General features: G+C 41.1%; 1 protein-coding gene across 3 annotated transcripts in view; it reads right to left on the bottom strand.

Annotated features, from left to right (window-relative positions):
• Positions 1–7750: 7750 nt before the first annotated feature.
• Positions 7751–21590, bottom strand: part of ME1 (malic enzyme 1) — a 199468-nt gene continuing 185628 nt past the window's right edge. For all 3 annotated transcript variants that reach the window (XM_079938774.1, XM_079938773.1, XM_079938775.1), the window contains exons 12-14: positions 21149–21322; positions 14976–15074; positions 7751–10556 (exon numbers count right to left, since the gene is read on the bottom strand). In XM_079938774.1, coding sequence (XP_079794900.1) covers positions 10389–10556; positions 14976–15074; positions 21149–21322 — 441 coding nt within the window. In that variant the 3' untranslated portion in view covers positions 7751–10388. The remainder of the gene's footprint in view (positions 10557–14975; positions 15075–21148; positions 21323–21590) is intronic.

The raw sequence follows: 21590 nt of genomic DNA on the forward strand, positions 1-21590 counted from the left end.
GTTGCTAGCATGCAGGTGACACCCCACATTTTTCTAAGTCAAGTTTAAAATCAGAACAAAGAGAGAGCATGTGTTTACCACGTTTCTCACTTTAACTTAAACTCCGTTTGGGGTTTTTTCTTTTCATAAAGCCAAATCCTGACTGTAATGGTGGTGACACCACGCCGTGTTGTTACATCGGTTGATTGACAATACTAAGGATCATGTACCAATATCCTTAGTTGGGTTCTTCTCCACAGAACAAGATGTGGTTTCTTGTCCACGCAGCCCCACCAGTAGTGCGCATGGGTCTTCGTCCCTGTGCCAGTTTGCATCGCTCTGTGGGGCAAGGAGTTTGGGAGAGGACCACTGTGGATGTCCCTGTACCATCACCTTCCTAGAGGACAAAAGTCAGGCTCTACATTTTGCTGATGTCACTGCCATCTCTTCTGAAACTTTCAAGCTCCACAAGCTTCACCTGCCTGCTTCAAAATGAGAGTTTAATGATAATAGCTCCTATTTAAGTAGCTCTTGCTACCCCTCTCCAGGAATTTCTGGGAGTCTCACCTGCAGTAAGGGAGGACATAAGGTCGTGAGCTGCCTCTCTGCAGCTTTCTCTGGTTTCCCACTCTCTCTTTAGCTACTACTGCCCTCTCCCGGGGAGCACCCCACCGACGTCCTGGTCCCCTCAGAACACCAAAGCTGGGTGCTGAAATTTAGCCACATGGAGGGGATGCTTCACTCCCCATCTCATGATGACGTTAGATGCCAAAATTCCTGCGTGTGCTGGTGGCACTTACAGAATCTTTGATGAAACCGTCCATTCCGGTGTCTGGTTTTAGTCTGTGTCTAGGATGCAGACACATGTCCGGGCAGGGCCAGGACGTGACAAACAGCAGACCCTGCACTAAGCTGACTCTCCTAACCGTGAGGCCTGGGAACGGGGTCCACTCTGTCCTTCCCTGCGCTCTTCTTAGCTCATCAGAATGAGTCTCCTGTCACGGCACAACTCAGACCCTCAAACCAAGGCTCTTGCGGTGGGCCTGCCTTGCCTGCTTTTCCACCTTGCCTAGTCACGTTTTAATCCTGGCTTTGCATGTGCCTGGGGCTCAAGCTGGGGCCTCACTTTCCCTAAATACCAAGGGAAGAAATAGGGCTGACGTTGCCAAAGACTCATTTCTCAATCTTTGCCAGGACTGAAAACAACATAGTATAGAGTTCAATTTCCCATATAATCTCCCCAAGGCCATAAGAAGTATAATTAGCATTCTCAAGTTTTCAGGCCCTAAACAGATGTAACCCCGTTAACTGTTTTCCCTTTGAACTGAGACAGGAATAGATGCCATCCACCTAATATGAGCCTAAGCCACTCCGAGAGGGTTTTCTATGATTAAATGAGCAAAAGTAGCCACAGAGAGAGAAGTTTAAAGAACATGGAACAAAAATTATTTACATAATTCAAGTGAAGGGAATAAATTCTGGTTTATGAATGCTTTACTGCTTCTGGAGCTCTTTCTGATGATAATTTTTCAGAACCTACTTTGACAGGTCCAATAGGAGCATGCACCAATGCTTTTTCCTATCAGAAGCACTAATAGAAATGTAGGTTTCATAGAAAAAATATATATACACGTAATGATAATTCAAAGCTCGGCTTGTATGTATAGTAGATACACTTCTGGTGTTGTCTGCCTAGCCTGATAGGAGCAGGCACCTCCCCTACCTTCCCCAAACACACACACACACACACACACACACACACACACACACACACACACACACACACACACACACCACTTACCCTGGTGAAATGCCCCTTCTCTGGGAGAGGGGGAGATGGTTTTGAGCTCTTGCTGCTTGAATCCCTAATGCCACCCTCCTTTCTGGCCTACGGAATGCTCAGTTGGCCAAAACCTCCTTTGAGCTACCTAACATCTGCCCCCTTTTTTCCTTCAAAGTCAGAATCAGTCTCTATTGCTTGTAATTCAAGAACCCTGATGACGTATACATTATATTTTTAAATGGTTATTTGGAAACGATGCTCATTATAAATGCTAGTGTCTTTTTTTTTAACTTAATTAAATCAGTATTTCTTCAAATATGTTCTCTGCTTTTCATTCCTTGTTGGTCTATTATGTTAGGCTAAGGGCTGAGGATACTCGCATAATGGATTGAAGAGTGGGCTGGATGAGCTGATGCACCATAACATAAGGACTTCAAAAACATCCCTATATGAAATCAGAAATATGTTGCCTGTGAGTTTCTATGTATGTCTGCTTACATGCCATCCTTCTGAGAACTTGAGAAGGCTTGGAGGGAGCCTATCTGAGGTCTTCACAGAACCCTCTTGAACAGGACAATTTTCTTTCACTTGCTTTTACCTCAAGCAGCCCAGTAGTAAGTTGAAAGAACAGGTATTTTCTGAAGAGGGTACGGTTTGCTCAAAAATCCTGGTTTTATACAGAATCCTGATTTGCCTCACAACTCTAAGCCCATTGGATCTCCCTCAAAGGGTCCACATGGTACACCCACTTTCACTGCAACCTGGATTGGCCGGAGAAACTTTTCTTCTGAGCCCAGTTAAATCTAGAAGCATTTGGATCAACCCATAAATGGGCTTGAGCATCGCACATAAAATTCAAAGAGGCCCGCCAAACACAGGCTCCTCCTTAGTTGTAGGTGGAATAGAGCACACAATTTTTTCTTCACTATGGACAGGATATTCCAACATACACCAAAGACTAGACCACCACAAAGTTGGCTGAGGTGGCAGGATCTTGTGTTTTCCCAGGATTTATCTTCTACCTCTCAGCACGATGTATCTTACCAGGTATCCAGAGAAGCTCGTGACACCTGTGCTCCAGGTCTTATTAGCACGTATCATCATCAATGTGTTAGACCAGCATGATGCCCTGTACAATGGTGAGATGATCGAAATCTGGGATCAAGAATTACATTCTGGCACTCAGAGAGTTAATGGAACATTAAGAGAAGCCAATCTTTTTTTTTTTTTTTTTTTTGCGGCACGCGGGCCTCTCACTGTCGTGGCCTCTCCCATTGCGGAGCACAGGCTCTGGACGCGCAGGCTCAGCGGCCATGGCTCACGGGCCCAGCCGCTCCGCAGCATGTGGGATCTTCCCGGACCGGGGCACGAACCCGTGTCCCCTGCATCGGCAGGCGGACTCTCAACCACTGCGCCACCAGGGAAGCCCGAGAAGACAATCTTTGATGTTGCTTATTGATAAACTGACACTACAGGTGCCCTCTCCTTACTTGAATAAAGAAAAAAAAAAAAAAGCACTGGCCAAATTAATAGCTACCTACTGATTTGCTCCAAGAAAGAGAACTTGTCTGACAACACCTACAGTTAGAATCAGCATCTGATTAAATGAATGAACCTAATGCCGTCACTCTTCGAGCCCTATCTCTCTCTTGCACACGCCAAAGATCATTTAAGTCCAGATGTGATAAAAATCATACCCCTGCTTCTTTTAAAGCTTTTGATGGTGGGACTTACCTTGGCAAACCATTTGGTACTCCTTGCCAGAATAACTCTTTTTCTATGTATCGTGGATCCAATGTGGGGATGCTGCCATAGACAATGAAGAAATCAATTCTAACTCTTCACTGGGAAGGTAACCGGACAATGGATCCATTCCTGTAGCATACACTTCATCCAGTAGATCACAATGGTTTCAGAAGTTTGTATTTGTTCAGACTGTTGCCAGATGATTTCCCAAATGCCTAGTGGTTTCCTTGTAATGCATTGTTACCCTAGTAAGTGGAGCCTCAAAGGAAGATTTGGGAAACATATTTATGATATTACAGAGTTCTTCACCTTAGGGATCTTTCATTTATATCTGTGCATGGCAGTCTGGTGAGGGCCTTGATACTCTGTCTTGGTGGCTCTGGTCAGGCTTTTCCACTGTTACTGTTATACATATCAAGTAGGACTTACATGGGTTGTCCACATTTTGGTCCTAAGCCAAACTGACATTCAGCTGATATGCATTGCTGTGGCTGTATCAGTTGTATACACCGGCATCTATTTTTCTTGATCAAGACCTGTGAGGTCCTAGTTCAATTTTTCAGCATCATTTCAAGCTCTGGGACCCTGTGATTTACTGGCCCCCACCAAAGATTTCTGTAGGCCAAACTATTCTGATTACACTGGACCTGATCCCTATTATGATAACTGTTTCCACCTTGTCTCCAGTTGTTAATTACTGCAAAGTGCTGCTTTTTAAGCCTCTAGTAGCCCCAAGATTCTGATGTCTCTATTGAAATAAGGAGCCCATTTTTAACTACAGCATTTCCCAGCTTATAGAGAAGTGTCATTAAAATGCTTTTCATGTCCTCCACAAAATATTAGCAAACCAAATTCAATAATACATTAAAAGGATAATACACCATGATCAAGTGGGATTTATTCCAGGGATGCAAGGATGGTTCAACATCAGAAAATCAATCAATGTGATACACCCATATTACCAAATGAAGGATAAAAATCATATCACTTCAATAGATGCAGAAAAATCACTTGACAAAATTCAATATCCATTTATAAAAAAAACTCTCAACAAAGAGGGTATCAAGAAAACATACCTCAACTTAATAAAGGCATACATGACAAGCCCAGAGCTAACATTATATTCAATGGGGAAAACCTGAAAGCTTTTCCTCTAAGATCAGCAACAAGGATGCCCACTCTTGTTATTTTTGTTAACAAAGTATTGGAAGTCCTAGCCAGATCAATTAGGCAAGAAAAAGAAATAAAAAGGATCCAAAATGGAAAGTAAGAAGTAAAACTGTCTCTATTTACAGATGACATGATATTATATACAGAAAACCCTAAAGACTCCACAAAAAATTCTGTTAGAACAAATTCAGTAAAGTGGCAGGGTACAAAATCAATATACAAATTCTGTTGTATTTCTATACACTAATTAATAATGAACTATCAGAAAGAGAAATCAAGAAAAATAATCCCATTTGCAATTGTATCAAAAAGAGCAAAATACCTAGGAATAAATTTAACCAAAGAGGTGAAAGAACTGTACACTGAAAACAATATAAGACACTGATGAAAGAAACGGAAGACTCAAATAAATGGAAAGACATTATATGCTCATTAGAAAAATTAACATTGTTAAAATGTTCATACCACTCAAAGCAATCTACAGATTCAGTGCAATCCCTATCAAAATTACAATGTCATTTTTCATAGATATAGAACAAACAATCCTAAAATTTGTACAGCACAAAAAAAGACCCTGAATAACCAAGCAATCTTAAGAACAAAGCTGGAAGCATCACACTTCCTGATTTCAAACTATACTACAAAGCTACAGTAATCAAAATGGTATTGGAATAAAACCAGACACATAAATCAATGGAACAGAACAAGCGAGCCCAGAAATAAATCCACACATATATATCGTTTAATTTATGACAAAGGAGCCAAGAATATACAATGGCAAAAGGACAGTTTCCTCAATAAATGGTGTTAGGAAAACTGGACAGTCGCATGCACAAGAAACTAGGCCACTATCTTACATCATACACAAAAATGAACTTAAAATGGATTAAAGATTTGAATGAAAGACCTGAAACCATGAAACTAGAAGAAAACTGGTGGTACGCTCTTTGACATCAATTCTGGTGATGATTTTTTGGGTTTGACACCAAAAGTAGAGGCAACAAAAGTAAAAATAAAAAAGTGGGACTACAACAAACTAAAAAGCTCCTGCACAGCAAAGAAAACCATCAACAAATGAAAAGGCAACCTACTGAATGGAAGAAAATATTTGCAAATCACATATCTGATAAGGGGCTAATTAATATCCAAAATATATGAAGAACTCATCAACTCATTAGCAAAAAAAATCTGATTTTAAAATGGCAGAGCATTTGAATACACATTTTTCCAAAAAAGACATACAGAGGCTAATATGTATATGAAAAGACGCTCAACATCACTAATCACCAGGGAAATGCAAATCAAAACCATAACACATGTTAGAATGTCTATAATCAGAAATACAAGAAATAACAAATGTTGGTGAGGATGTGGAGAAAAGGGAACTTTGTGCACTGCTAGTGGGAATGCAAACTGGTGCAACCACTATGGAAACAGTACGGAGGTTCCTAAAATATTAAAAAGAGAACCACCAAATGATCCAGCAATCCCACTTCTGGGTATGTGAAGAAAATAAAAACCAATTTGAAAAGATATATACAGCCCTACTGCAGCAATATGTACTATACCCAAGACATGTAAACAACGTTAAGTGTCCACTGGCAGATGAGTGGATAAAGAAAACACACACACACACACACAAGCTATAAAAGAGAATAAAAGCTTACCATTTCCAACAACATGAATGGACCTCAGGGGCATTATGCTAAGTGAAATAAGTCAGATAGAGAAAGATAAATACCAATATGATCTCACTTATATATGGAATCTAAAACAAAACAAAACACAAACAAGCTCATAGATACAGAGAATAGATTGGTTGTTGCCAGAGGTGGGGGATGGAGGGGTGGACAAAATGGGTGAAGGGGGTCAAAAGGTATGAATTTTCAGTTATAAAATAAGTCATGGGAATATAACGTACAGCATAGTGACTATAGTTAATAACACTGTACTGCACATTTGAAAGATGCTAAGAGAGTATATCTTAAAATTTCTTATCACAAGAAAAAAAACTTTTGTAACTAGGTATGGTGATTTACTGTGGTGATCATTTTGCAGTATATACAAACATTATTACCTTGTACACCTGAAACTAATATAGTGTTATATGTTAATTACACCTCAATTTAAAAAATGCTTTTCATTGATGCTACTAATCCCTTCACCAATCTATTTCTCAAGGTCTTGCTGAAAGGAGGTTCAGCAACAGTTCCTCTTGGGAGACTTAGGAGATCATTAGGGTTAGGGTGGTCAGATTGCACATGACAACACCACTCCCATATTCCCAACTTTGTAAATCTTTGAATACCTTTATGTTATCTCAAGGAATGTTTGCATTCTCAATTTCATTTAATGTGTGTCATTATCAAGTCTACATTTCAGTCAACTCACTGAACCAACAAGCAGAATCATTTTCAGCTGCTCAAGGCAGCACATTAGATGCAGGATCTGTGGCAAGTGCGCCCCCATCAGTCAAGTCTGCCCAATCCCAAATTACACTTTTCCATCCTCGGTACAACATTTTCAGAATTCCATATGTTTTCCTCAGATGTTGCCAATGTAAATGAGCAAAGTCTAGACTTGTTTTGGTGGGAGTCTTCTCCTCCTGGGTTTGCCCTCTTAATTGTACCCACCACAGCTCCTCTCCATGCTGGTCTCTGATATGATGCCTACAGAGATCATGAGATGGCATCTGGGAGGAGATGGAGTGAGGTCATTACCGGATCTTCACCTAAGGCAGTAACGGCCTCTTTAGGCAGGAAGAGCTCCCGTTTTGATGAGCAAGGAAGGACTTGCCAACTGTGCTGGTTTGCCTGGGGATGAGGGGTTTCCTGGGACACAGGACTGTCAGAACTCAAGACTAGTTTAGGGAATCACAAGTCCTCCAAATCTCCCTACCCATAGATCCCCATTTCAAATCAACATCCTCCTGTTTCCTGGTCAATACTCTTCACTTTCACATGAGAGTCCTGGTGAGGCTGTGAATACAACTCCTGTTAAAATGTGGCAACCAGCAGGATGAAGTATGACCTTGGGTTTCTGTTATTTCAGCCTTATAGCGAGTAAGGGAGAAGAGACTCTTTTAGCAAAAACAGAGGCATTTTTTCTAGTGTTTATATGGTGCCTTGAGCTGAGAATGTAAGCCTTTGAACTTAAACTATCTCTTTCTTTATGAATCCATCTCTGTAGAAGCAACCAACCTATTCCACAGTTCTGGATTTCCTCACTTTATACTGTTATACGGCAGCACCCACTTATCAGCCAAAACCTTCCTATCCTTAGATAATGCAACACATCCAGTTTCTACTTCATGTTTGTGTTTTGGGGGTCCCAAAGATATTTTGCTACATTAATTTTTATTAGCTTTACATTTTTACCATTCATATTTAGGTCTTTAATCCATCTAAAGTCTTCGTTTTTATATAGGATGAGGTGGTAGGTCCATGAGGTAGGTAGCTGTCCCAATCCTGTTACTGAACACTCTATTCTTTATGTGTTGAATTTTGTGCTAACTCTGTAACTAATATATTCAGGGGGTCTGTCTGTGAGCTGTGCTATTCCATTGTTCTATATGTTCTCATGACTTTGATGTATATGCAAATATCTTTGATGTAAATGTGAAAAAGCTGGAGGCTTAGGATGAGCAAAATGATGAAAAAGTGTCTCAATACTTTTTATAATATTCTGGATACGCTGGTTTAAATAAAATATATTAAAATGAATTCCACCTGTTTCTTCTTTTTATGAGGCCACAGGACAGGAATTACTCATGTGACTCACTTTGTTTTTTTCTATTCGACAGTGCTGTTCTAACTGTACTCTAGTGAATAGAGAACAGACTACTGAGAAAGGCAAACATGGATTTAGAGCCCTCCTCCTTCACTTATGAGCTCTGTGGACTTGGCACATTACTTAAACTATCGACTTCCGAAGGGAATTGTGGGGACTACATTAAATAGGATAAGGTATATAGACTACCTGGTACCTGGTTAAGTAATCATCCAATGTTTGTTTCATTACCTTTCTCTGAGGACAAGGAAGTAGCTGATTCATAACAGTATACAGCAAATATGACTACACATATATTAAATGAATGAATTTCATAGTGAAATTAGCTACTGAAATATTTTTAAAATTCCAAATTCCCTATCATATGACTGCCAAGACCCAGCATTGTCATTTTTAAGTGTAACAGTATTTTAAGAAAAAAAGACGATTATTTTATAATTTTATTCATTCACTGTTTCTATGCTTTAATAAATCTTTGCATAAGTAAATACATTTAGTTAGAGCTACAAGACAACACGGAAACTAGACGAGAAATAGGCATTCCGGATCTTTTCAAAATAACTATACTGAGGAAACTCTTGACTAAACGTTACCTTCAGAAATACCCCTACCTCTCCTACTGACACCTAAAACAACTTGTGTAACCTTCAACTTTTAATGAAATCACGTACTACTATAGTTTACCTAGAACATCTTCTTACACTCTTTAAAAGAATTACTTCAAAAACAAAAAAGTCTCCATATAATTCTACAAATAAATAGTAAACGTTACTGGCACCTGAGCTTAAGAATTTACAGTTGTTTCCATTGGTTCAGTTATTAACTTCAAAAGTAAAACCTGAAATTAACGTTCATTTCTGGGCTGTAACTACTGATAGTAATTAGAATATTTTAATATCTGATGTAAAGATAATTTCTGATATTGGGGAAGTGGTTACAAAACTTTCTTCAAACCCAGAGGAAAGTGAGTTTGCTGCAACACAATGAACTCTTAATTACCTGAGCTTATCAAGGGGAGTTTAGGCCAGGTCACTCAGTTGGGAACTCAGCTTGCCTTGACTCTGGGGATGTTTGTCTGAAGACGTCAACTCCACAGGCAGCCCTTTCTCAAGGAGCTCACCCACTCTTCTCAGCTCTGCCCACTTCTCAGGCTGTGCTTGGCTGAAGGCACCAACCTCAGGATAGGGCCATGGTCCACAAAGGCCCAGCAGCAATGGTGTGGAGCTGAGATAGGGCACTTGGTCAGGGGGGAAGAAAAGTGCTTTTACGAAGGGATTTCTGATTGAGGACCAAGGCGATGAGGAGATGGAACAATGTCGAAAGAACATTAAAATCTAAGGCTGCACAAGGCATTGTAAACAGCAGTGGTCTTTCTTAGAAATGTTAGAATTCAGCTGAACAAAAAGAACAGCTATAATCTAGGATTGGAATAAAAATATCTAAGGAGTTGTTTTTCTCCAGGCAACAGAGTAAGTGTTTCTGTTTTTAGCAAAAGTTCGTCTATGCCTAAAATTCATTTCGATCTTTTTTTTACAAAGTAGATTTTTAATAAAATGAACAACAAAAGCATTATGGGTTTTAATACTGATATCAATTTATTACTAATTTTAGTCTTCCCCTTAGCTCCCTATATAAAAATGATGGGTTTCTCAGTAGTAGTTACAATAGCTTTTGAACAGAACTTGGGCAAAATAATTAAGATAGAAACCATAAATAACCATAAAAGTAAATGAAGCAAAATTGTCTAGTGAGATGTTTACCCTAAAGTATATTAATATTCGTCCACAAATTTTTAGATTGTTAAAGTAAAATTATCTTACTCTAGTGTATTATGAATCATTATAAAAGATTCCAATCTTTGAAAATTATGAAAGACTTCAAGATCTCATCAATGGAGTTAGAAATATCAGCTATTAAGCTACTAGTCAAGTTTGGTCTGTATTTTCTGGGCCTCTTCAGGCCAGGAATAACAATCGGGTAGAATCTGCTCATAATCAGTGCTATACATCTGAGAGTAGACAAATGCTTCCTTGTTTTGGGGTTCAGGATAAACTGTGGCTGTCTTTTCTTGGTATGCATCTTTCACAATCTAGAAATAAGAAAAGAATATTAATTATTTTAATGGATAGAGATGATGATGAGCACATGTCAGAAGTTTTTTATCTGTTTCAGCAACAGATGAATGGATAAAGAAGGTGTGGTACATATATATATAATGGAATACTATAAAAAAGAACAAAATAATGCCATTTTCAGCAACGTGGATGGACCTAGAGATGATCATACTAAGTGAAGTAAGTCAGAAAGAGAAAGACAAATACCATATGATATCACTTATATGTGGAATCTAAAATATGACACAAATGAACTTATCTACAAAACAGAAACAGAATCATGGACACAGAGAACAGACTTGTGGTTGCCAAGGGAGAATGAGGGGCCAGGGAGAGACGGACTGGGATTAGCAGATGCAAACTATTATATATAGAATGGATAAACAACAAGGTCGTACTGTATAGCACAGAGAACTACATTCAGGATCCTATGATAAACAAAAATGGAAGAGAGTATTAAAAAAAAAAAAAAAGAATGTGGGGGCTTCCCTGGTGGCGCAGTGGTTGAGAGTCCGCCTGCCGATGCAGGGGACATGGGTTCGTGCCCCAGTCCGGGAAGATCCCACATGCCGCGGAGCGGCTGCACCCGTGAGCCATGGCCGCTGAGCCTGCACGTCCGGAGTCTGTGCTCCGCAGCGGGAGAGGCCACAACAGTGAGAGGCCCGCATACCACAAAAAAAAACCCAAAACAGAATGTGTGTGTGTGTGTCTGTGTGTGTGTGTGTGTATATATATGTTTAACTGAATCACTTTGCTATACAGCAGAAATTAACACTGTAAATCAACTATACCTCAATTTAAAAAAAAGAATTTTTTATGTATCAAAAAATTAAGTTCTAATTTATATCTTGTCTGTTTCCAAAAAATTAAGTGTATTTTAATAGAACACATAATCACAAAGAAGATATAAAGTGAAAATGCAATTATAAATCATGTAACAGACTACGGTATCAGCAAGAAAGGAAAGTGTGAATAGTACAGATTTACTCATGGGTGATCCTACCAGAATTTCTCAGATAAGTCAGTCTTAACAGCCTTGAAATGACTTGACTGATCATTAACTGAACTAAATACCTTAAAATCCCTGCTAAGTTTGAACTCAGATACCCTGCAGTTTCAGCAATCCCGATTCCGACCATGGCCTCCTACACAACCTCTTTCTCTATCCCAGGGTCTCTCGATTCTAATCAGCGGGGCTCTGGAGCCAGTCTCCGTGCTCTGTGCCTTGCTGCTCTCACAGAACCTTGTCTCCCCGTCTTTGTGGGGAACCCTCAGTGCTGGCTTTCTCCTTTCAGAGCTGTCTCCTGCCATGTCATTCTTTTCCTAACCTTACTTGGGCCCATGTGGTTGCACATTATGCTTTTACCCTTTAAAAATCAAAAACGAACTAAAAGAACTTTGTCTCAAGTCAATTTCCCCGAAGTCCATTTCAAACCTTCCCCTCCTCACGTCTCCATTTGACTCTCATCACTCTGCTGAGAAAATTCCAACTGATCAAAGAGAATGATCTCAATTTCTCTTTTCCTCAACTCGAAGTGTCTCCTCCGTATCTTCAAACATTCTCCTCCCCTGCTTTCTTTGAGAAGAATGGATTCTCCCTGTTGTCAAAATTAATCACTCCATATGTGCTCTTTCATTCACTCCAGGCTTTAAGAAAGCAATCATTACGGAGCTACTTGTATGACAGACTTATTTGAATAAGCGTGATCTTGAAGAATATCAGAATGGTGAAGTATCTCTTCTCAATGTAAAATTATGCGTTTATGAAAAAATTAAAGTTATAAAGAGTGTGCTGTACCGTGGAAAAATGTTTATGAAAAAAGCATGATCAGAAGTACGTGAATACACCCTTACACGTTATTACAACAGTGTTAGCAAAGAAAGCAAACACGAAAACAGACTGCAAGCAAACACACACGCCAAAATGAAGACAATGCTTGTTTCAGAAAGGCAGAATGTCAGGTATTTTCCTCTCTTCTATGTTTCAGAGTGCCTATGATGTGGTATTACTATGTTTTTAACAGATATTCTTTTTTTTTTTTTTTTTTTGCGGTACGCGGGCCTCTCACTGTTGTGGCCTCTCCCATTGTGGAGCACAGGCTCCGGCCATGGCTCACGGGCCCAGCCGCTCCGCGGCATGTGGGATCTTCCCGGACCGGGGCACGAACCCGTGTCCCCTGCATCGGCAGGCAGACTCTCAACCACTGCACCACCAGGGAAGCCCTAACAGATATTCTTGAGTTACAATTCACTGACCACAAAATTCAACAGTTTTAACATATAATCCAATTATTTCTTTTTAAAAAATTTTTTTAATCCAATTATTTCTATAAATTCAGAGTTGGGCAACTGTTACCACATCCAGTTTCAGAACATTTCCATCACCCCCAAAAGTTCCCCTGTGCCTCTTTTGCAAAGGCTGTATCACTTTTATAATAAAATGTTCTGTTTCATTCCTGACACAGACTCTGCGGAAATCCATTCGTCTTTCTGCTCCCAGGACACACTGTATTAACGATGCACTCTCTCAGTGAAATCTTCACTCTCCCCTTCTCGTCAACGCCAGACGCTCTGGAAGACGAGAGCTTCACCTGTTCCCACGTGTAGATCACCTTTATATCCAGCCTCTCTTTAAGTTTCAGTCATCACCGTCTACTTGTTAGAATTGTACATTTGAACGTATTGGGTTGGCCAGAAAGTTCGTTCGGGTTTTTCTGTAAGACATTACAAAAAACCACAACGAACCTTTTGGCCAACCCGCTGCCATGGATACCACAACCCTGCAGTCTACGTATATCACCTTCCTTCCTGAAGCTGACTCTTTGTCCAGGTTTCCCAATTTCTGTTTATCCACTCAGCATTCGTTCCTCTTTCTAGGTGTAATATCTGAGTTTTTCATACTCTCCTGCTGTCCCTCGTCTTCTTAGTTACCCCTCTGATCATATGCTAGTCCTTTTCATTGAACCCTTCAAAATGAACTTAAAGGAATAATGTGATGTTCAGTGTATTAATAATTCAAACTAGTTTAAAACTATTAGATACAAATTAGGAGAAAACATAAGCATACTCTTTCCTAAATAGATAACCAAGCAGATTATCTGAAGTTTTTTTTTTTGAAGGATTACTTGGTTTTTGAAGCATCTACCCTGAATCAACAAAATAAATCATGACATATGAAATCTAAATAGTGTTGTTCTGATAAACTTGCCAATAGCTTTGGTTTCCAGCCAGGAGCAAATTTGCCTCCAAGGGGACACTTGGCAATGTCTGGAGACATTTTCGGTTGTCACACCTGTTGCAGAGGCTACTGGCATCTGGTGCATAAGGGCCAGGGATGCTGCTAAACGTCCGACAATGCCCAAGACAGCCCCTGTGACAAAGAGTAACCCAGACACATGTGCGTAGCGTTGAGGTTGAGAAACCCTAGTTTCAACATATGACGACTACTGTGGGCTGAAATACGTCACCTGAAAATGTTGATGCCTTAACCTCTAGTACCTCAGAGTGGGGCTGTATTTGGAGACAGGACCTCTAAACAGATAATTAAGTTAAAATGACGCTATTCCGGTGGGCTCTAACCTAAGTTGACTGGTGTTCTTATAAGAACGGAAAACTTGGACACACAAAGAGACCCCAGGGATGTGCAAACAGAGGAAAGGCCACACGAGGACCCAGCAAGGAGGTGGTCATCGGCAAGCCAGGGAGAGGCTGCCAAAGAAACCAGACCTGCCAACCCCTTCGTCTTAGATCGCTAGCCTCCGGGAGGAAATAAATGTCTGTCATCTGAGTCACCCAGTTTGTGGCGGTTTGTTACGGCAGCCCTGGTAAATGAACACAACTAGCCTGCAAAAGGAGTCGGTTTCTCTCTCGTCTTAGTTGTAGAAAATGTAGCTTCTTCTCGGCTAGTTCCTTGAAGAGCTCACCCGCCACGCCAGCCAGCTTTGCGTTCTCTGTGGTCACTGTTTCGCTTTCTGCCCAGTATAATCAAGTGTGATTTTCAAGGTGCCACACATCCACAGAGACATGGATAAGGCAGGTGGTTCAAGGTCTGTCACTCTACCCTATGTGCAATACTGTGGTGACTATCTCAGTGTCATATGGAAGATATCAACCAAAAAAGAGGCCAAGGGGAAGAAGCTTAGCTGAAATGAAACCATGATGAATTATCTGAATTACGGGAGAGAAAAAGGATGGGGAAATTAATGATTCAACCTATCTCTAAGGATCAAACGTAGTTCCTAAGCTCTGCCGAAGCACCAGGCCTCATTTCTCTGACTTCTGACATAATAAGTTGATACAGATATTTCAAGGAAGTGGATTTTTAATACCTAAACATGCACATTCAGCCATAGGTGGAAGGGAAAATAATGAGACTTCAACAAGAGTGGTTTTACCTTTTCTGCAATTTTCAGAGAAACATCTCTAATGGTGTCCAAAGGAGGATAAAGCCGGCCCTCTTCCAAGTGTTTATCTGATACTTGCTGAGCTATAACCTTAAAAAAAAAAAAGAAAGACAAAAAAATACTTCATACCATAGAATGTGGTAGTTGTGAGGATAATGGTGAATGGTCGCGGATAAAAGCAGATCCCATTAACGCCATCATCCAATTGCATCTCTCCCTTTCTCAGTGGAAAAACTGAGCTCAGAGAGGCTTGGTGACTGGTGGCGGGAGACAAATAGTGAAAAAGATGGGGATGAGTGTCTGGGTTTCCTCTTAACCCAGTTCCTTTTCTACTGTACCATGAAACGCTGGTGGCTTTCTTGTTTGATGCACTAGAGGGACGGGGGAAGAAGGGTAAGAAAGGCAGAGGAGGATGAGAAAAGTGATGGAAAAGGACCCTGAAAACAGAGGAGGAGAGGCTGGCCAGGCCTTGCTCCCAGCTCACATACTCTTGCACGGGAGGTAGAACAGGAGGCCGAGAGAGCGATTTCCGACTCACATGGCAGAGCAGGATACAGATTCTGGATTATCCAAACCGCCTAAGTAGCCTCAGCCTTTGCTGTCCCCAAACCAGTCCCTATTTCTAAAGGAAACAGTGTAGACATGAAAATGGGCTACAAGGGTAGATCTTATGTTAAGTATTCTTATCACATACACATTCATAATAATAATAAAGAGGGTGGGAAAAAACTTTTGGAGGTGGGCTTCCCTGGTGGCGCAGTGGTTGAGAGTCCGCCTGCCGATGCAGGGGACACGGGTTCGTGCCCCGGTCCAGGAAGATCCCACATGCCACGGAGCAGCTGGGCCCGTGAGCCATGGCCGCTAAGCCTGCGCGTCCGGAGCCTGTGCTCCGCAACGGGAGAGGCCACAAAGTGAGAGGCCCTCGTACCACAAAAACAAACAAACAAACAAAAAACTTCTGGAGGTGATAGATTTGTGTATGGCATGGATTGTGGTGATGGTTTCAAAGGTGTATACTTACTTATCTCTAAATCCATCAAGTTGTAAGATATATAGCTTTTTGTTATGTCAATCACACCTCAATAAAGTAGCTTAAAAACATGAGGCAAATTGACATTATGTGCTTCCTGATGTGATTCACTGAGAAGGATTCAATTATTAGGCAAACCTAAACCAAACCCTCTAACCATACAACTTAAATCATGAGGAACATTGTAAAAAACAACTGGCCTGTACTCTTCAAAATGTCATTGCCATAAAAGAAACAGAAAGGCTGAAATGCTCTTGCAGATGAAAAGAGTAGTCTAGAGGCTATAAAGGTCTTTTTTATGGATAACTGGCAAATTTGAATTTGGATTATATGTTAGATAATAGTATTATATCAACGTTAAAGTTACCTGGGTTTTCAGTTATCCAGTGACTTACATGAATCAGTTTCCTCCAGACGCTGCTGTCAGTGGGGATCTCTCTAGTGCCCTCTGGGCAGATAGCAGAAAGGGTGGGGGCAAGGAGAATGAGAGAACACAGAGCAGGTGACTTAGGAGGAGGGTGTGAGGGTAGGAGGCCCAGGTTTGCCTCCCGGATGTGAACAGGAGGGAGGAGACTGTTCCAGGCTGCTGCACAGACCGCGCAGGGCCAGCAGGGCTGTCCCCAGGGAGCATCAGAGGTCCCAGAGACTGTCCAGAGGACCGAGAAATCCAAAAATCTCTTTGTGATATAAAAATGTGCAGGAATAGTCTTTGAGACTGGTGCCAGTCCATGAGATTACTAGTTCCGTAAGAGATCCAATTAGTACTTTGACAATAACCCTAACAGTTACTAGATTTGGGGTGGGCAAACAAAACATTCACCTAGATCTCCTACATGCTACTTTTGTTAACTACAAAATATAATCTAGACAAGAACCTTCTTCTTTTTGCCCCTTCTAGAGGTGTGTCTGTGGTGTTGTATTTATTCTCACTAATAAATACTACTGACTACTAGTTCTATTTAATTCAATCAGTACCTACTAAGTTTCTGCTACGTGCTTTAGTATTGCACTAGTGCTACTGGTGTTTTGAAAGAAGTATATGGGAGACCTTCTGTCTTCAGAGAAGATAACATACAATTGAAATATAAGGCAAGACTTGATTGTTCAATACGTGAAACTCTCGAGAGCGTAATACAGCTAGGAATCAAATGAAGTGTTTGCTAAAGACGGCCATGGCTAAGGAGAAAGATCAAAATGAGTCAGAGAGGCCCCAAAAGGACCCAAGGACGAGGTGGGACTTAAGCCGTGACCTGAAGATAGGCTCAGACAGGTGGAGAATGAGTCTCGGAGTTTTCCAGGCAGGATGATACATCGGACAGTTACGTGCGTGTTCACATGCCTGGTGTGTTTAAAGGCTTTGGGTTGGGGGAGGATAAAAAGAACATCAGGCTTCTAAGCTTCGGTGCCCACTTAGAAAGGGTGTCACGAACAGAAATGCGGGTATTGAGGGCAAGGGGAGAGAAGAAATGGTTTTCCACATCGTATTTAAGGAAATAGCAGGGCATTTTGGTGGAAATACCCATCAGGTCACTGGAGATGTGGTGAAAGATAAGAATAGGGATATACAGACTTGGCCCCTTTTAGAATGACGATAATGGAAATAAGAGAATGTGTGAGATCTGTGAAAGCAGACTTTAAAAGGAAAGAGAAAAGTGAGGGCAAAAAACTGAATACTAGGAAGAAGCTTAGTTGAAAGGAACTTGAGGGACTTCCCTGGAGGTCCAGTGGTTAAGACTTTGCCTTCCAATGCAGAGGTACGGGTTCGATCCCTGGTCAGGGAGCTGGGATCCCATGTGCCTTGCGGCCAGAGGCCCAAAACATAGAACAGAAGCACTGTTGTGACAGGTTCAATAGACTTTTTTTTTTTTGTGGTACGCGGGCCTCTCACTGCTGTGGCCTCTCCCGTTGCGGAGCACAGGCTCTGGACACGCAGGCTCAGCGGCCATGGCTCACGGGCCCAGCCGCTCCGTGGCATGTGGGATCCTCCCGGACCGGGGCACGAACCCGTGTCCCCTGCATCAACAGGCGGACTCTCAACCACTGCACCACCAGGGAAGCCCTCAATAAAGACTTTTAAAAAAATGGTCCGCATCAAAAAAGTCTTAAAAAAAGGGGGGGGGGGGACTTGAAAGGATGACAAAGAAAACAATGAGGTGGCATGAAAAACAGGAATATCGTGTTGAAGCCTAAGAGGGGAACGGTGGAAAGGCCAAGATTCAGCCGGAGAGATAGCTGGCTATGATAAGAATAACACCAGTAACCTCACCACATCTTATTGTTTTCCTTCAGAGGTGTTTGAGAGTAATTATTACTTTCCCTGGGTAGATTTACTGGAAAGACTTTTTTTTTTTTCATGGAATTTGTCACTAGAGGGTGCTGGAGTTATTTAGGAAAGAAAACACTGGCTACCACGAGTAAAAAGATCATCTTTCTTCTTCTGATGTGTCTGCTATAAAAGACAATGACTACATTTCCCTTAATGTAAGAACAACTTTGAAAAGCCCTCCTAAGTAATTAGACATGATTTCTTGAGTCAAAGAAGCTCTAAGGGCTTCCCTGGTGGCGCAGTGGTTTAGAATCCACCTGCCGATGCAGGGGACGTGGGTTCGTGCCCCGGTCCAGGAAGATCCCACATGCCGTGGAGCGGCTGGGCCCGTGAGCCATGGCCACTGAGCCTGTGCTCTGCAGCGGGAGAGGCCACAACAATGAGAGGCCCGCGTACCGCAAAAAAAAAAAAAAAAGAAGAAGCTCTAAGACACCAGCCGTTGTGCTTTTAATGCAGTGAAGAAAAAGAAAGGAGAATTAGAGCTGGCCGACCTCTGTTCTCACAGAATGACACCAAGGCGCGAAACCCCGGGTTTAGGCTACTTGAGATCACACCAATAACACAAAAATCTTTCACAACGCAAAGAATAGTCTGTTTGCATGATGAAAATATGTGAACATTAATCAGGCTTTACTTGGTTGGGTTTAGTTAGCGTGGTTTCATTTCAAGAGAAGAAATTCACTCAAATTTCTCCTTCATGAAATGCATCCTCCTCAGACGTTATCAACCAGGTGAACATTCTGATTACCCACAGCTCATGATTTTACAAATATCGGGCCAACCACTGTATCATCCCCCTGAGGTTTGCGAGGCAAGGGGAACTGATGGGAGCCTTAGGTTCAGAGTACCTCTTGTGCCTTTGTGGCTGACCTAAGAGTTTTGTGTCTTTTGCCAGCATCTATGAATCTGTGGCAGGCTGACTTGTTAGCCTGCAAGTAAGGTGAAATTTCAGACCCTTCACAGTTCTTAAACAGTAGCTTGATAGAGCATCCCTACCAGCTCTGCTCTGTGCTGTTCTGTGAATCCTTCCTGAAGGCCCACAGAAGAGCCCACTTCCGTCCTTTTAATGACTTTACAAACACCGAATTCTCTGTTTTAATTTCTTCTCTGCTTGAAGTACTAGAGTGGTTTCTGTATTCTACACTGCACCCTGAATAACAAACACTTCACCATACCAAATCAGACTGTCATTTTTTTCCCCATAATGCTTATATTAGTACAGTACTACAAAGATTATTAGATAGATATGTAGATAGGTAGATATTAGAGGTATGTTCTTTTTTGTTAACTTTTTATTCTATATTGGAGTACAGTTGATTAACAACGTTGTGTTAGTTTCAGGTGCACAAAAAAGTGATTCAGCTATACATATACATGTATCTATTCTTTTTCAAATTCTTTTCCCAGTTAGGTCGTTACAGAATATTGAGTAGAGTTTCCTGTGCTATACAGTAGGTCCTTGTTGGTTATCCATTTTAAATATAGCAGTGTGTACATGTCAATCCCAAACTCCCTAACTATCCCTCCCCCTACCCTTCCCCCCAGTAACCATAAGTTCGTTCTCTAACGGACTGTCATCTTAAATCTTTAAAATGCCATCATCGGGAATTCCCTGGCAGTCCAGTGGTTAGGATTCGGTGCTTTCACTGCTGGGGCCCAGGTTCAACCCCTGGCTGGGGAACTAAGATCCCGCAAGCCACGCAGCATGGCCAAAAAAAAAAAAAGCCATCGTCTAGGTAGGTTCTCCATGGAGAAATATTTACCACTTCCTCCATAATTTGGAAACAAAATTTTTATTGTCTCATTACTGTCACAGAACATAATTGAAAGTGTAAAGATTTAAAAAAAAAAGGTTTCTTTTCTCATACCCTGTTGATGGGAATGTAAAGTGGTGCAGCCACTGTGGAAAACAGTATGGCGGTTCCTCAGAAAACGAAAAGTAGAACTACCATATGACCCAGCAATTCCACTCCTGGGTATATATCCAGACAAAACTATAATTTGAAAAGATACTTGCACCCCTATGTTCATAGCAGCATCATTTACAATTGCCAAGATATGGAAGCAACCTAAGTGTCCATTAACAAGTGAATGGATAAATAAGATGTGGTATATACGTATAATGGAATACTACTCAGCCATAAAAAAGAATGAAATTTTGCCATTTGCAGCAACATGGATGGACTTGGAGGGCATTATGCTAAGTGAAATAAGTCAGACAGAGAAAGACAAATACTGCCTGATGTCACTTATATGTGGACTCTAAAAAATACAACAAACTAGTGAATATGACAAAGAAGAAGCAGACTCACAGATATAGAGAACAAACTAGTGGTTACCAGTGGGGAGAGGAAAGGGGGAGGGGTAATATAGGGGTAGGGGAGTAAAAGGTACAAACTTTTAGGTATCAAATAAGCTACAAGGACATACTGTACAGCATGGGGAATACAGCCAATATTTTATAATAGCTAGAGATGGAGTATAACCTTTGAAAATTGGGCATCACTATGCCGTACACCTGTAACATATAATATTGTACATCAACTGTACTTCAATTTTTAAAAAGCTCTCTTTTAAGAAATCAGAACATAGTCTTTCTGCTGGCTACTGAAGAACAATCTTTCCTAGTGACTCAGTGTGAAGTTACTACCCATCCCTTACTCTCTACTGGGAAAGATTTGATCTTCTTTGGACTTTACACCTTCTAGACAGTGAGCTGGGATACTAAATAAATAAAACAGTAGACAATCTACAAGGAGCTGATTTGAGATTTTACAGCCTTGGCGAACACAGAGTATTTTACTATACCTCAGCAATGGTGAGAAAAATCTTATCCGTGATATGCCTCAGTCCACACGCCACCACACCGAGAGCAACTCCAGGAAACACATAGGAATTGTTGCCTTGGCCAGGATATAGGGTCTGTCCACTTGGGAGAGTGACAGGGTCAAAAGGACTGCCACTGGCAAAAATGGCACGACCCTGCAACACAGACACACAACTGTAAAAAGAGGCAGGCTATCTTTAAACAAATGGATCATAAGACAGTAATTCAAGTATTGAGTAGTTAGAAAGAAGTCTGATTTTTCATTGACTTCCTAATAAGTGTGAGCAAGCTATCATGACGCTGGCAGTAAGTTCTGGAATGAGTGATTATTTCTGTTCTCTATCTGCCTCTCTATTCATAGGAGAAGCATGCAAAACACAGGAGACCCCAAGACCACCATCCTGTTGTTGGCAGTGGTCCAAC

This window comes from Stenella coeruleoalba, assembly GCF_951394435.1.
Source record: "Stenella coeruleoalba genome assembly, chromosome: 12".
In the NCBI taxonomy this organism is placed as follows: Eukaryota; Metazoa; Chordata; class Mammalia; order Artiodactyla; family Delphinidae; genus Stenella; species Stenella coeruleoalba.